This window comes from Schistocerca nitens, chromosome 6, assembly GCF_023898315.1.
Source record: "Schistocerca nitens isolate TAMUIC-IGC-003100 chromosome 6, iqSchNite1.1, whole genome shotgun sequence".
Lineage (NCBI taxonomy): Eukaryota > Metazoa > Arthropoda > Insecta > Orthoptera > Acrididae > Schistocerca > Schistocerca nitens.
This window is the reverse complement of record NC_064619.1, coordinates 497,481,013-497,498,660: the sequence shown is the minus strand read 5'-3', so window position 1 is coordinate 497,498,660 and position 17,648 is coordinate 497,481,013. Positions and strand designations below refer to the sequence as shown.

The window sequence follows — 17,648 nt, the reverse complement described above, 5'->3', positions numbered from 1 at the left end:
GTTTATGGATTCATCAGTAGGAACATTTGTAAAATAATCTAGTGGCGTCAAATGATACTGGTTTAGAACTGGGAAGGATTTTGCATATCTTTAATTTTGTAAACTAAAGGCAAGGAATTTTTGATACCAAACTTTGGTTTAAAACTGGTTTTTTAAACGATAAGATCTTTCGCTAGTAGGTTTACAATGATGGAGCTAAGAGGCTATTCTATAAACTTCTTGGACCTAAATATTAGTACAAGAGAACAAGCATTTAGCATTTACAGAAAAAACATAGCTACTGTAACACTAATCCCTGCAAGCTCCGAACATCCACACAACCACAAACAAGCAGTTTTACATTCAATGGTGCATCGTATCTGTTCCACTATCCAAATCAGCCTTCCAAACAGAACCACAAACCAAGCAAATCGCTTCCAACAACGGTTATAGCTCTGCCCTGGTTGATAACATTCTACCAAAAAAGAAAACGAATAAAATTACACCATTTCTGTAAGCTCTCCAACAGCAATCACTCTATAATTTCAAAGGCTGGTGCAAAATTCTATACATTGCCAACATTTCAGACAATTCTGCAAAAAAATTAAAGTCTCACGACTACAGCGCTCATTTTATAATACCAATAACGTATCAAAATTTTTGTTCAATAGTAAAGACAAAATGCAGCACTTGGCACAAGTAGCGTATATAAAATCACTTGCAAGCAGTGTGAAAAAGTGTGTACTGGGCAGTCAAGCGTCAGGAGTCAGGCAATTAGGCTACGTGAACATCAGAGAAGCTGGCGATGAGGAAGAATTATTCGAATTTTGCTGATCATCTTTTAGCAGAAAACCATCCGTTATGATGTAGAACGTGTAGTTTTACATTTTGTCGAAAATGGCATAAAGATAACCCTACTGGAAATAGTGGAAATCAAGAAACACACGAGACAGAATGCCAGACTAGTATTAAATGATCAGACTCGATCTCCATTTTCCACTTAGTTTAATTAAGTTTACGTTACAAATATTAGATTCTAACTGTAAATTCGTTTTATTTCTATGTCTTGTTATACGTATCTCTATACACTTTGTTTCCCCCCTTTTTTAGTTAACGTAGTTATTGTAATATTTTCCTATGTTAACTGTCACTTTTGTATCTTCTGTACAAATAATATCTTTGTACGTTGAAAATCATGTTTATCTGTGTTTGCGACAGGCAGTTGTCTCCTGAAGATGCCCTGGGTAGCCGGAAGCCGATTCATGACCAAACAAATACAATTTTGCAGAACATTACGTAGTGTTATCCTTTTTAATATCAACATTATTATTTTTGCGGTCTGTTTTGAAAAGAAGGGCGCGTGATCGCATTCCACCTACATCATCGTCACCTGAACTTGCCACTATTTTGCAAGAATAATAGTATAAGATTCCCTTGAAAACCATATAGGACCTGCATTTATCTATTCCGAGGCGACTGGAAGCTGTTTAAATGGCAATTGTTTTCCTATATCGTTTGGGCATGATAATGTGTTGCCTTTTCTGTGTTTCATACATTTTTCCACCCTCTGAATCCGCACAAGAGTGTAAACATCGACGGCATGCACTGTATATCTTGCTTGGAACAAACTTCTTTCATTCACTCAAAACAACTTTTGACAACAGTAAGACATATATGGTCTTCATCCTCAAGCCTGAATGCAGTAGGCCTACTACTCGGTTCTGTCTCGAATATGTTTTGCTGGCGGTGATAGTTGACCGTTAACAGTAATACTTAGCGATAAGGGCAGGCTCATTATTAATGAAGACTTGCCCGATATACACTTCGTGAGTGGGTTCACTGAAAAACAACTCATCGACACGATGATGAGCTGTTCTCAGCCACGACGGCAACCACTTCCCTGTACTTTTCCATCTTTACATAGCCGGCAACGAGAAACCGCATCCTTCCACGTTACAGAGGAAGAGAGGGGCCGCGCGAGGTACGCCAGGCCTCCCGATATGGAATAAATGAAATGATCGTGTGTCATTGACGGCCGGGAGGCCCCATTCGGGGAAGTTCGTCCGACGGGCATTGGGCAACTTGCGCCTACGTGACAATGAGAAATGATGATGAGGACAACACAACACCCAGTCCACGAGTGGAGGAAATCTTCAACCCGGCAGGGAATCGAACCCGGGTCCGCTGCATGGTAGCCAAAGACGTTACCACTTAGCTAAGCAGGCGGACGATATGGGAGAGAATGTGTCTTATCCAATATGTAACAATCATGCCACAATTCGTAGGCGCGTTGCGTGAACTCTGAACATAAGTCACACAACTGGACTGAGAATCTTACATGAACAAAAATTGAACCCGTATCACCCAAAGAATCTGCAGTAATTGCAGCAAGCGAAATTCCTTTGTAGTTTCGCAGCAACAAATTTAATTGCTGTAACAAACTGAATAATTTATAGTTACATTATAACTCTGTAACTAGCTGTCGGAGATTTTGGGTCCCGTATAGCAAAATACTCAGAAAATATCTGTGCACAACCTCCCAAATTTTGTCGAATGAGATCGGGCTCACCTAATGTATAATTGTAGTGGTGCGGTTAATTTTGATCGTCTTATAGAAAACGCCCACTCATCTTGTGGGAAAGCTGTAGTAGAACCAGCAGAATTATAAGAATCCAACGGGTGCAACGAATGTTCTTTCAGTATCAGGTTAGCTGAGCGATTAATTGAAACGTAGTTGTGAGTGGAAATTTCAATATATTGGCACTTGTCTGATACAAAAAAAAAAAAAAAAAAAAACAAACAAAGTTTGAGCAAATTTCAAGTTACAATTTCGGCACTCTAACACGCAGTCGCAGTCACTCACCATAGCTAGCTTACCGTATCGAGCCAAATCTGATGCCAGAAAGGATTACAAAAAGGATTACCTGTGACAAAATGCTTGCTCAAATATTACACAATTTGACCACTACGAACTTGGTTTGCAGTCACTGCTTGTATAACATGCCACGCGGATTTTGGTTATTCAATAATCACGGTTTACAGGTAAAATCGGAATTACACGTGTTCGTATTTTCTCATACGTTCGTATCCAGTTTGCGGCAGTCCACAGTCAAGTTTTAATCATTCTTCTGCACAATTATCACCTAATCAGAGCTCCTCCTTATATCGGTAGCCTAACCCGATGACGGCTGAGCTCCAAACTGAACTCTATAGACTTCGCAAAGTAGTTCTTTTGCCCACAAAATACCCGACAGGGTACAGCCCTGTGATGGGCTGATACACATCATAGACAATCCGATCAATCCCGCGTCTTTTACATTTGACCAGCCACAACGTAATAGTCTTTATCAACAATGTGTAAATGACCCAATTCAGTAAATCCACAATTATAAAAACAACTCGCTCTTCAGTTACCAGAATTATCGTAAAATATTTCTTATTCCCCCAAATCCCATAAATTGGCTCATTGAACTATGCAATTTCCTCTGAGTATTATTCACTCTCTCACTACACAGTTCTCACGCGAACGTATACTCAGCTAAGACATAACAATATTTATTTATTATCTTACTTCCCATTCACGCCATAATTCACATTTATAAACAAATTAAATTATCGACAATTAATGAAAGTCGTAATAGTCATAATAGGTCAGTTTTGTTTGCAAAATGTCTCAATTACTTGCTATTTCATAGTTCGTAAGGTGCTGACACCTTTCGGTCACAGTCGTAACTACTTGCGGCTAGCTACTGGATCAGAGCGATAACCACGACTCACTGTATCTTCAGCTCGCTTCCGTCTCTTCCTTACATATGCTCGATGCAAGGCGCTACGCTTCATAGTGAAAAGCAACAGTTATCCCGCTTATTTGAGATCCTTATTTTCGCTTCTGACGGCTGTAACTTCCCTGTTCTCTGTTCACCATAAATTCACAGTCCACTTTGTACCTAGATTTTAATTAAACCAATTTTTATGCACTTCTGTTTGATTGCAAGTTACAAATTACTATGTATGTAGCCGGCCGGGGTGGCCGAGCGGTTCTAGGCGCTACAGTCTGGAACCGCGCGACCGCTACGGTCGCAGGCTCGAATCCTGCCTCGGGCATGGATGTGTGTGATGTACTTAGGTTAGTTAGGTTTAAGTAGTTCTAAGTTGTAGGGGACTGATGACCTCAGAAGTTAAGTCCCATAGTGCCATTTGAACCATTTGAACTATGTATGTGACTTAACTTGCGTTTTGACTGCTGTCGAATCGTAGGTGCACACTGTACAATCTCTTATTTGCCACAGATTCGAATTAACTTCAGGTACTTCCTGGCTCTAGTGATTCATAATAATGAAAACATCGTTATTTATTTAATTTTCGTCAATTTTAGTTTTCATCGACAAAACCTAAAGAAACAACTGCTTATACTGGTCGGACAATAACAGCGTACGAACTCGTTACACCATGCTGTCAGAGAATCTGACTACGAACTGAACTGTACTCCTCGAACATCAGAAAAGTTTGCGGAAAACAAAGTTACAATTTATTACAGAGTTGACTCAAGACATTTATAGGTTTTTACTACTTTAGTTTGCTACTTTCCAGTTTTCATTATATCTCGATTTTTGTTGTTGTTGTTGTTATTGTTTGGGCCTTCAGTCGGAAGTCTAGTTTGATGGAACTCTCCACGCTATTCAATCATGTGGAAGGGTCTTCATCTCCGAATACCTACTGCAGCCTACATCCCTTACATCCTTTTGAACCCGCTTATTCTATTCATCTCTTGGCCTCCCTCTAGGGTTTTTAGCCTTCAGTACTAAATTTGGACCTTTGATGTCTCAGAACGCGTTCTACAAACCGATCCCTTCTTTTAGTCAATTTGTGGCGCAAATTTCTTGTCTCACCAGTTCCATTCAGTACCTACTCACAACTTGCCCGAACGAGCGATCTGACCTTCAGCATTCTTTTGTAACACCACATTTCAGAGCCTCTATTCTCTTTTTGACTAAATTGTTTATCAGCGATGTTTCTCTACCATACGAGGTAACACGACAGACAAATACCGTCAGGAAAAGCCTTCCAAACACTTATAATTTATATTTAATGCTAAACAGCACCGGTTGATTATAATTAAAGTGCAGCTACTCATTAGTTCCAATTTTGGCCACCAGGTGCAAATCTGGTGCTGTGAACGTAAGAAAGACGTATAGAAACGGTTCCGTATGCAACGGATTAGGAATTGGACGTGGGAGAAAAGGTCAAACAAATGATAAAGGCATAATATTGATTATACTCTTATTAGTAACCGCTGCTTACGCTATTTGTTAAGTATGAGCACCGGAGAGGTCGACGGGATGCTGCATCCGTAAAACGACGTGACCAACAGTTGCTCGCATCAGTTCAGGTAGAATCTGAACAACATGTTCCTGTACACTGACCTTCAAATCAGGTAGGGACCGAACATGTCCCTTCAAAGCACGTTCTTTTAGATATTTCCAGAGCTGAAAGAACATGGATTCAGATCAGGTGACCGTGCAGGCCACCCACCTGGAAAATCTCTACATATAACTTGTTTGTGGATTGTTACGTAAAGCTGATCTTTCAGTGTGCGAACGACATGTTGAATGAAAATAGTGGTTTCCACACAGTTAAGCTCTTCCAAAGCAGTACATTGAGGTCTTAACAACGTTCAGACGTCACAGTACACCTGACAGGCCTTCTGGGTGTATTTTCTTCAGAGAAGAACGAACCGACAGCAAAGGTGCTCGTGCATCCTCATCACACAGTCAAACACAGCGAGTGTAATCGTTCTTCGTGGACAACACGCGGTTTAACAGCAACCCAAATTCGGCAGTTCTGCATATTCGTTGCACTCCATTCATAGAATATTCCCCGGACATACGTAACCAACTTCGATCTGTGCCAGGAAGCGAACAGCAAATCAGAACGTCGCTGCAGATCATGAGGCTTCAGTTGCTGCACCGCCTGGATCTCTTAAGGGTACCAGTGTAAAATAGACCGCAAAACTTTCCGTGCTGTCGACCCTGGGATGGACAATTCTCGTGACACTGCTCGAGCACTGGGAATACCCGGGCTCGCGCTGCGTGGTCAGTTACAGCAACAGCAACCTCGTCATTAACTTCCTCCGGGATAGGAGGCCTTCGTTTTTCACGTGCCACACCAAACTCACGCGTGTTTTCGAATTTCATTATGATCTTCTTTAAACCGTTTAATGACACGGTGCCTCTTCTCTGAGCTTTCAGTCGGCGCTACTCTCGCAGCGCAGCACTGTAATTGCTGCCATTCACATAAAACAGTTTCACTAACAGCACACGGACTTTCTTCTCCATAGCCGTGCCGTTCACTCAAGTTATGGATGGTAAATGACAGCGTGGTTGTCGTACCATTATACAAACAGTGTACAAAGGCAGAGTCGCACCTGGTGGCAAAACTGGACAATTTTTTTCCATGTAAGTAGGTTCTGCATTAACGCATTAGCATATCTATCAAGTTTCACTGCCATATGGTAATCCCACACTGGACGTCCGTGAATAGCTGCACTTTAATTGTAACCACCCAGTACGTCAATAGTGTTAACAAAACAGTGTATGGCATGACATGAGTGATTGTTCGCGGAACATCGGATGGGCCAACCAACCAAAAACACATTGAAACCTTCGTCCGATTAAATTGGGCAACAGTCCTGATGCCACACAAAATGTCAATAGCTATCTTCCCATTGTCTCATCATATCCTAAAATTGAGGGTAAGCTCCTCGGTAGACGAAAGGCTTCTCTCCTAACAGCGCACAAAATAAACGATGTGGGAAGATGGCGCAGTGTAAGTGTGACGCCACGAACATTGCTTTCCACTGGACCTCCATGCCACAAGATGTAAGCATGTGTCAGTGGGCAGTGTACAGTACGATGGCGAGTGAGCACCATTTCGTCTCTTCTTTGAGCTCGACAGAAAGTCGAGTAGCTGGCTTGACTGACCATAGTTTTTGTCGGCCGCTTCCACCCACAGTCTTTTCCAGTCAGCCAACAATACTCTCTTTGTTACCCACGCTGCTCTGATAGTTTTCTCATTCCCCTCGATTCCCATGTGTTCAGGGACCCAGCAGAAGGCCACCTCGTTCTTCTGCCCGAGCAGAAGGTGGACCGTGTCCTGGACCGTATGAACTGGCGTATCTGCTGGAAACATTTGCTGAGTAGCCTGTAAAGCACTAGAGAGTCCGTGCAAACAAGAAACTTCGCTCCACTAAGAAATCTCACGTGCTCCACTACCTTGTTGACCGCCCACTGCACAGTACGCTGGGAAGCGGCTTGGTAGGCGAGTTTTAATGATATGATGGGGAAAGATAATAGAACACCCGAGATTATCCTTTTGCTTTGATGTATCGTTAAAAACTACCACGTGCTCGCGATTTACCAACGGTATGCCAATAAAAACCCTTTTTTAAAACTATAGGTGACTGGTGATTTTGTTGTAGTCCTTGTCTCCAAGTTAAATGTGGACCTGTCAGTCATTCAGGGAGAGTATTTGCTCCATCCCTGTTTAACAACTGGTATGCCTGCTACAGGAGGTTGATTGAGATACTCCTTCGAAAGGACAGAAAAAAGGCTTGGAACTTTCAGGCAGATTAAAGTTGTGTCCCAGACTAAAACACGAAATTGGGATCTTTGTCGTTCGGGGGCAAGTACTCTACCGACTGAGCTACCCAAGCACGACTCACGACCCGTCTTTACAGTTTTACTTCTGCCAGTACCTCGTCCTATCTCCCAAACTTCACAGAACCTCTCCTGCGAAAAATGCAAGATTAGCACTTCTGGAAAAAATGATATTACAGAGACATGGCCTAGCCAGAGTCCGGGGGAGGTTTCCGGAATGAAATTTCCACTTTGCAGTGGAATGTGCGCTGATATGAAACTTCCTGCCAGATTAAAACCGTGGGCCAAACCGAGACTCGAATTCGGGACCTTCGCCTTTCGTTGGTAGTGCTCCACCGAATGAGCTGCCCAAGCACGACTCACGACCTACCCTCTTTTACTTACTCCAATACCTAATCTCCTACCTTCCAAGTTCGTGTCTCGGTCCGGCACACAGTTTTAATCTGCCAGGAAGTTTCATATCATCGCACACTCCATTGCAGAGTGAAAATTTCATTCTAGAAAAAGGCTTACTTCCTCGGCGATCGGTAAGCCTTCGTTGTGTGAATTGTTCATCCACAATACCGACAACAGGATGATCGGAGGTAGACTTCACTTTGAATACCTGTCTCACTCTGAGGAGTTTTTCCCGGTTGATAAGAGGCAGCTCACCAGCTCCTGTACATAGACTAGGAGTGGAACTGGTTAGGTAGGCTCCTGTATGGTGTTCAGCATACAATATGTCTAAATAGGATGTTTTTACTGATCCATACATTGTGATGCTATAGTCACGTGTGGAGAAAGTTTCTGAGAAGATTCGATCGATCTGCTTCCCAATCATGCCTTCAGATATCTAGATTTTAGATCATGGCTCTGTGGCATCCACGTTAACCTTTGATCAAAGATCAGACCCAAGAACTGCAAGGAGGTCTTAAAAACCAAGATGATGCCCCCGTATGGCCAAAATGCAGCTGTCGTGACAATGGGCTCAGCTCGTACCGTGATGATAAGAGACGCAGATTGGATAGATAACGTCATCAGACTGTAATTTAGATAGCAGTCATTACATTTCTGACGTGGTAAGGCCTGTGCCTGTGTCCTACGTTCAAGGTCTCTATGGCGTTGTCTTTCAACAAGATAACGCACGTCTTCAGATTGCCTGTGCTGTCCTGATTTACATCGAAACTGAGGATGTTCGGCTATTCCCCTGACGAGCACGTTCTCCAGATCTCTCACCCATTGAAAACATCTGATCATGGACTGCCATAAAACTAGGATATCATCATTCACCAGCCACTACAATAGAAGAACTCTCGTGTAGATTGGAAACATCGTCGAATGACGTATTTGCATCTGTTGTCCAATCTGCGTGCCGCTCGGTGCTCAGCCAGGACAGAGCTGTTGTTGATGCAACAGGTGTCAGCTCTGGGTACCAAACATCGCACCCTGTACCCACATCCTCAGATCATCTACAAACTGAGGAGCATTTTTTCAAAAGTCGATAAATACTCAATTGTTCGAATTTTAGATTTTTGTAGTTATAAGTTGTCACGCATGATCTGTTGAAAAAGTTTTGTCAAAAGCTGATATTTGCTGTTGTTATTATGTGTTGAAAACTAGGAGATTTGCAGAACTCGATATTCCCTCTCGACAAGTTAAAGCAAAATTCGATAAATTGAAACAGATCTGAAGAGAGCATAATAATGTAGGACATCTTTGTCAACGATAATATCAGTGACTTTTCTGGAAAAGAAAACTACATGAGCCATAGGCAAGCACTTGTCACCAGAACCAACAACAGAAATAAATTAGTCATTTTCACAACAACTGTAACTCTGGGTTACTGCTCAGTTTAAGCCGGCTTTGTCAGGAAAAAGGACATTCGAGAAAGAAGGAAAACTGAGGAATACTGTTTCGATAAAGTATAGCATAGAGAAAAAAGATGGCCAGACAGTAACAATGTGCCACATCATTTTAAGCCACATCTGGGATGTCCAAAGACAGACTCTCGAAAGGAACAAGACCTAGGGAAAAAGAAACAGTTAATAACAAACAACAGGCTGCACAAATATCATGCACAAAAGTTCTGTGCAATAATGGAGGAGGAAAATCCAAATGTGTTTTTTGTTTGTTTTGATATACAACAGGACTAGCCAATACCATAGCCGTCTGTAGATAAAGTACTCTACTCCAGCCGGGTTTGGCTATAAAATTTATGCACTATTATTGATCTGGAACACAGATAAAGGGAATGATTGCTTTTTATACTTGGTTTGAAACAGAAGGACCGAAGGGAAGCCTCCAAGTAGCCTCAGTTTTATTGGATGTTCTCAGGAATCCTGATGCGTCCCAGCCAGAAAATGGTGCAAATGAAATTCATTTACATTTCGTCTCCTGTGCCAGTCGAAATAAAAATACAGTACTGGTGTGCACACTGGTGACGTTCGTGGAAGAAAACAAAAATTTGATAAGCTGGTTACAGCTATAATCCTGACAGACTATTAGTTAGAGTGGATAAAGACTACCGGAAGAAGGAAGATATTCTTGCACTGACTGAATACTATAATTGCTAGAACAACATGACATCGTCAAGATTCTAAATAAAGTTTGGGATGCACAGGATCTGAAGTCGAACGCCCTAAAAGCCCTACGATGTAAGATGCCCTTGCAAAATAACTGGCTGCGCAGGGTAGCCGAGCGGTCTAGGGCGCCTCGTCACGGTCCGCGCGGCTCCCCCCCTCGGAGGTTCGAGTCCTCCCTCAGACAAGGGTGTGTGTGTTGTCCTTGAAGATTTCCAAAATAACTGCTTAGCGAGCGATGGCTAGTGAAAAGTCTAAGGAGAAGGCTTTGTTGGCAGTATAGGATGCTTCTAATGGGAGTCCTGTAGAGACTGAGGTACAGAAATCCAGAAACTGCATCCAGGAAGTGAGGAAAGCAGCCACCGTGTAAAAAAACAACAAGATCAGCAAGAAAAAGAAAAAGTATGTCTTAAAACTTATGAGACATTTTAACATACCAAAAAGAGCAGACGAGTTTTATAACGATACTGTTAAAATAATCAATAGATTTCCAGTTTAGTATTGTTGTAGCGAGTATTTTGTGTTGTATTTCAGTAGCACTTGTCGCTATTGTAATGCACATTACGACGCAGAGATACAATACTTTAAAGTCTGCGCCAAAGATTAAACTGAGAGGAATGTAGAATACAGTCTCTGTAATGTTCATATTGGATTCTCTTTTGTTTCATACTCCAAGAAGGAGTTAAGATACACTCTCGATTGATACCTTGTCTGGGATGGACGTAATTATTGGTGTGTGCTGAATGGCAGCCTTCTTGTTAGTATTTATGGTTTGTGCGACGAGCAGAGCAAGTCTTATTGTCTTGTGAATAAAAAATAGTGAAAGGTATCTAAGTTTTACAAGAATTTTTTAAAGCAATGTAGCATTGCATTCCTTTGTTTCCACCGTCTTCGTGAAGGAAACCGATGCCGACTTAGGAAGATACACACGGTCAACAAAGAGAAGAACATCGATGGCGACTAATGAATTAATATTGTGGCAGAAAGACTAATTCTACGTCTAAGGTGAGAACTCTGAATAAATCAACAATGATGTAGAATTCAAAAATATTATTAATCGGAACTGTAAATTATGTTCAGGCAAATTTCACGCAGAACTGAATTTGTCCTCATTCAAGCCGGTCAATACAGTCCATAAAAAAGACTTCCAAAAATTCTAAAGTTAAAGTTCCACATCCATAATTTTTTTCTCTTTTCAAAAAATCAATAAATTTAATACTTTTTATTTATTTCGCCACACTATCTTGCACTTCTGCTTTTCAAAAATTTAAGGAAAAATATGACAGAAAAGTGCTGTATTGTATTGCATTACTGTATTTCTGTGCAAATTGAACAATAAAGTACAATATTTTTTACAATTAATGTAAAAGATGAAAAGGAAATGGAAAAAAATTAATTCAAATGTTTATGTCAACAAAACTTTTATTTTCCATCTTTGCATTCATGGACTTCGGAAAAAACTTGGAAACGTCTTCCCTCCGTTCTGAAATAAATGAAATTTTTCTAAAAGTCAAAGAAACAACTGCAATTGTGCCTACAAAAGCTGTGTAAATGTTAAATTATCTCATTTATGTAATTATTATATCAGTACGATATTTTACTTTTTGGCATTTATCGAGTTGTAAGAAAACGCTCCTCAATTTGATCATATATTCTTCCTACTACATTGTATACGCCACATAAAAAAAAACTTTCTTTGGTTTCCATTCTGGTGTTCCAAATGGGCGGCAGTGTAAGAAAGGCTGTACTGTGTTGGCTCGAATGCTGCACTGAGACTGCCATACAGTAACCGTGCGAATTACGTCATACTTGTGGCTGGCCTTGGGAGCGTGGCAGGACCGCCGTGTGTGCATTGCGCAGGTGCCCCTGTGGAAGCGGCGGTTGGCGCCCGGCTGTTCGGCGCGCTGGACGCCCACAACCGCGGCCTGGTGTGGTGGGAGGAGGTCCTGGACTACCTGATCGACAAGGCGGGCCGCCGCGACCGCGACAGACTGTCCTGGCAACCGCTGGAGGCTCGACACACCGTGCACCACCTGCCGCACTGCAAGGTATGACGAGAGCAAGGGAGACGACTCTCCAAAATTTCTGTGAGTGCATATCAATGGCGGAGCTCCCACGTCCTTCAAAGCCATTATCTCTACAAACAAAACGATAACAATCCAGATTAGGTGAAACTAATTTCACTGAAACCTTAAACCACAACGTCGTTATGTAAAAGAAAAAAAAAAATTGAGGTAGTTTGTAACAATCGGCTTCGTTGTATCTCGGAATTTACTTCATTATTGTTCAATGTTGGCGAGTAGATACGCTACTGGCCATTAAAATTACTACACCAAGAACAAATGCAGATGATAAACGGGTATTCATTGGACAAATATATTATACTAGATCTGACATGTGATTACATTTTCACGCAATTTGGGTGCATAGACTCTGAGAAATCAGTACCCAGAACAACCACATCTGGCCGTTATAATGGCCTTGATACTCCTGGGAATTGAGTCAAACAGAGCTTGGATGGCGTGTACAGGTACAGCTGCCCATGCAGCTTCAACACGATACCACAGTTCATCAAAAGTAGTGCCTGGCGTAATGTGACGGGCCAGTTGCTCGGCCACCATTGACCAGACGTTTTCAATTGGTGGGAGATCTGGAGAATGTGCTGGCCAGGGCAGCAGTCGAACATTTTCTGTATCCAGACAGGCCCGTACAGGACCTGCAACATGCGGTCGTGCATTATCCTGCTGAAATGTAGGGTTTCTCATGGATCGAATGAAGGGTAGAGCCACGGGTCGTAACACATCTGAAATGTAACGTCCACTGTTCAAAGTGCCATCAATGCGAACAAGAGCTGACCAAGACGCGTAACCAATGGCACTCCATACCATCACGCCAGGTGACACGCCAGTGTGACGATGACGAATACACGCTTCCAATGTGCGTTCACCGCGATGTCGCCAAACACGGATGCGACCATCATGAGGCTGTAAACAGGACCTGGATTCATCCGAAAAAATGACGTTTTGCCATTCGTGCACCCCGGTTCGTCGTTGAGTACACCATCGCAGGCGCTCCTGCCTGTGATGCAGCGTCAAGGGTAACCGCAGCCATGGTCTCCGGGCTGATAGTCCATGCTTGCGTAAACGTCTTCGAACTGTTCGTGCAGATGGTTGTTGTTTTGCAAACGTCCCCGTCTATTGACTCAGGGATCGAGACGTGGCTGCACGATCCGTTACAGCCATGCGGATAAGATGCCTGTCATCTCGACTGCTAGTGATACGAGGCCGTTGGGATCCAACACGGCGTTCCTTATTACCCTCCCGAACCTAACGATTCCATATTCTGCTAACAGTCATTGGATCTCGACCAACGCGAGCAGCAATGTCGCGATACGATAAACCGCAATCGCGATAGGTTTCAATCCGACCTTTATCAAAGTCGGAAACGTGGTGGTACGCATTTCTCCTCCTTACACGAGGCATCACAACAACGTGTCACCAGGCAACGCCGGTCAACTGCTGTTTGTGTATGAGAAATCGGTTGGAAACTTTCCTCATGTCAGCACGTTGTAGGTGTCGCCACCGGCTCCAACCTTGTGTGAATGCTCCGAAAAGCTAATCATTTGCATATCACAGCATCTTCTTCCTGTCGGCTAAATTTCGCGTCTGTAGCATGTCATCTTCGTGGTGTAGCAATTTTAATGGCCAGCAGTGTATTTTAAAACAGCTGTTGACGAATGGAGTGGTAGTATTGTAGTGTGTCACTTGTAAGGAAACATGAAAGCAAGCTGAAAAGACAGGGTTCCATTCACAGTAGAGCGCGACTGTTGTTCTAGGGGTCGCGCGGTGTAGCCGCACGGTCTTAGGCGCCTTGCCACGGTTGGCGGCTACCCCCGTCGGAGGTTCGAGTCCTCCCTCGGGCATGGGTGTGTGTGTGTGTGTGTGTGTGTGTGTGTGTGTCGTCCTTAGCGTAAGTTAGTTTAAGTTAGATTAAGTAGTGTGTAAGCCTAGAAACCGATGACCTCAGCAGCTTGGTCCCATAGGAACTTACCACAAATTTCCAAATTTATTGTAGGGAGTGCCTTCGACTTGGCCAGAGAAAGGCAAGGAACGGGAAAGTGTGTTGTTTGGTTACCTTTGCACAAAGACATATAAAATAAACAGATATGTTTTAGAGGTCAGAAATTTTAACTTCCAGCCCAGTGTTTTAATAGTTCATTGCCCTTTGATAAGGGTAAGTGAGAAATACTTATTTTATTTTGTTTTTACCAAACTAAATATTTTGTGGGTGTGGCACACCCACAAGATTATGCATGTGGGTGCTTGAGCCCTGGCGCATGCACATAGTCTGCGCAGGGTAGTCAACATTGAACTGTGTGACCATCAGACTTATTCAAGATGTTAGTCTAAGTGCTCAACTGACTAAGCTACCCACGCATGACTTAGAACCTCTCTTCACAGATTTTCTTCCGCCAGTATCCCATCTCCTATCTTTCACGTTTCCAGAGTAAATTTCTGGAAATATCCTACAGACTGGGTGTTGTGTGATGTCCTTTGGTTAGTTAGGTTTAAGTAGTTCTAAGTTCTAGGGAACTGATGACCACGGATGTTAAGTCCCATAGTGCTCAGAGCCATTTGAACCATTTTATCCTACAGACTGGTTAAACCATGTTTACAAAATATCCTTTCTTCCTGGAATAGTAATCCTGCGAGTTTCGCAGAACTTCCGGGAAATATGAAAGGTAGGAGATAGAGTACTGGTAGACTTAACGCTCTGACATGTGTTTGGGTAGCTCTGTCGGAGGGCACTTCCCTGCGAAAGGCAAAGGTTCTGGGTTCGAGTCCTAGTCTGGCACACAGTTCTAATCTGCAAGAAAGCTTCATTCATTGCAGTTTTATGCGCCATTTGAATTATTCATTCATTCTCTTGAGTGTAACCAGTCTGTGGGAGCAACCAAATGAGAACAGTCCAGTAACTTGGCTGTAATTTTATGTATCAGTTGGATTATTATTCATTCATTCTTTTTCAAGTGTATCCAGTCTGAGGGAGTAACCAAATGATAGCATTCAGCTCAGTCCATTGTATGAGATATTAATTAAATTAAGACCCTAAGCTGTCGACAGGCGTTGATATACGTCAATGGGGACAGTTGAAAATGTGTGCCCCGACCAGGACTCGAACCCGGGATCTCCTACTTACATGGCAGACGCTCTATCCATCTGAGCCACCGAGGGCACAGGGATTTATCCATTGCACGCTCCCCGTGAGACCCACATTGCCAACTTAATGTCGACTCACTACATTCGTAGTGCCCCTGCCCATTACACTCATTACTCGCCGCAGACAATCTTACCGTGTCCCGTAAGAGTTCGGGCAATGCGTGTGCATCCAGCACAGAAGAAGAAAGTCAACGGCTGGTTAGCCTTAACTATATGAAGATGGTATCCGTTCTTTCGGAACAGATCCCACCTTCATACAGTCCATTGTAGGTTCTCATAATGAGTGAATTATTAATTCTTTGTTTCCAAAGTTTTTCTGTCAGTTGAACGATGTATTCATTCCTTAAACCGAAACTACTCTTTAGTGTTTTAGCTAATTGAGGTACCCATTTAGTTTTCTGAGTGAAATCATTCTGCAGTACTTACATTCATCGAATAAAGGCACTGGTATACAAGTGGGATACACATCCCCCCCCCCCTTCCTGGAGGGTAGCCCTTTCCCCAGGAGTGCATAAAGACATCTCATGGGGTACGCTAAAGCTATAGACATTATTCAGTACGTATTCATTTAATTGTGTTCAAAAAAAAAAAAAGTTCAAATGTGTGTGAAATCTTATGGGAGTTAACTGCTAAGGTCATCAGTCCCTAAGCTTACACACTACTTAACCTAAATTATCCTAAGGACAAACACACACACACCCATGCCCGAGGGAGGACTCGAACCTCCGCCGGGATCAGCTGCACAGTCCATGGCTTCAGCGCCTAGACCGTTCGGCTAATCCTGCGCGGCTTTAATTGTGTACTGAGTAGACTAATTCTTCTTTTCATCACTGAAAGCTGGTTAATGTATACTGCTGTGGGTTAGGTTGTTCCAGAAGCAATTAACACATAACTAATGAAGCTGATGTATCTGTCGCCGAGATACAAACCTGAGTATAAAAGTTCCCTTACGGTACATGGCGAGGAGTGGAACATTGTTGAATTTTAGCGACTGTTCGCATTAATTTTGCTGAAAAGGTGTAATGATCGAGTCCATTGATTAAAAAACTGAGTATTATTCTCATATTGCTCCTACGTGCACCCATGCATCCATGTCAGCCTGCTGTAGCAACTAGGAGATCAGCTAGAGCAAAGGTGTGGCGCAGCCACTGGCAACCTCCAGCTAATGCTGGAGTCCGCAGAGGCAGAGAGTACGGTGCGCAGTGACGAATTTTCGTCTAAAGCGCTGGGCGAGATCATTCATTTGTTCAGAAGGGGAGACCCACATAATTTGCCAGCTTTCGGTTGGCAGGCGACATGATGCACTGAAATAAATCAGGGCGCACTACCTGCTTTCTTTCTCAAACGATTTTACAGAAACTATTTGTTAAAAAAAATACATTTTTGCGTTACTTATAGCTTTACATGTCGGCTTCATGATGAAGTGCCCATCATCTCGTTAATGGCTATAGTTACTGTGATATTTTCGCTTAAGTAAGACTCTGCTCGAAATTCGAAAAAGTCTGCAGTGAAAAATAAGGGTCGTTATGATTTTGCGTTTGGTGCATATTACATCATATGCTGTTGCATACGTAATTTAGCTTACATAGTGAAATTTTCTTTAGAGTTTGGTGTAGGTTTCTATCTGTCACCAATCTCGAGATAACTGATTTTATGTTACCTACTCAAATGCGATCGCGCACACCAGCGATAGATGGCAGAATTAAATATCCAGAACATTCCTCATATTTCATAAACGATTTGAGGTATTGAAATGAGATTTTGCCAAATGATAACACTCAAATAGGAGAGTATTTTCCCATATGGTTACTATGCAAAACTTCATTACCTATCATGTTATTCCACTAACTGCAGGCTTTTTTTATGACAGAACGTAATTTTTAAGGGCCACCGATAGCTGGCGAAACAAGAATGCTGTGGATTCTGAAACAACATAAGTGAAGATATTACACTTTTATTTTTGCACTGAGGATGCGCTTTTTCATAAGCTATTGACCACACTTGTCCTCATTTCCTCACTTAAGAAACTTAATAACCCACTGTTTCAGTATTCTGTCGCAGCTGCGTCTGCCCAACATTTTAATGAGATGATATTGTAAAAACTCGTCCGTGTTTTGGCAAAACAACCAAATTTTGAAAGGGCAACAAGAGAAATGTAAGTTTTACCCAAAATTCGACACTCATGAAGCTTCTCTGAAAGTTACAATGGTTAAGTCAGGCGAAAATAAATAGCTGCT

The 17,648-nt window shown here is 42.4% G+C and overlaps 1 protein-coding gene across 1 annotated transcript in view; it reads left to right on the top strand.

Moving 5' to 3' along the window:
• Window positions 1–17,648, top strand: part of LOC126263083 (uncharacterized) — a 149,836-nt gene that overhangs the window by 43,938 nt on the left and 88,250 nt on the right. The window contains exon 3 of the mRNA XM_049960078.1: window positions 12,053–12,240. Within this exon, the coding sequence (XP_049816035.1) occupies window positions 12,053–12,240 (188 nt within the window). The remainder of the gene's footprint in view (window positions 1–12,052; window positions 12,241–17,648) is intronic.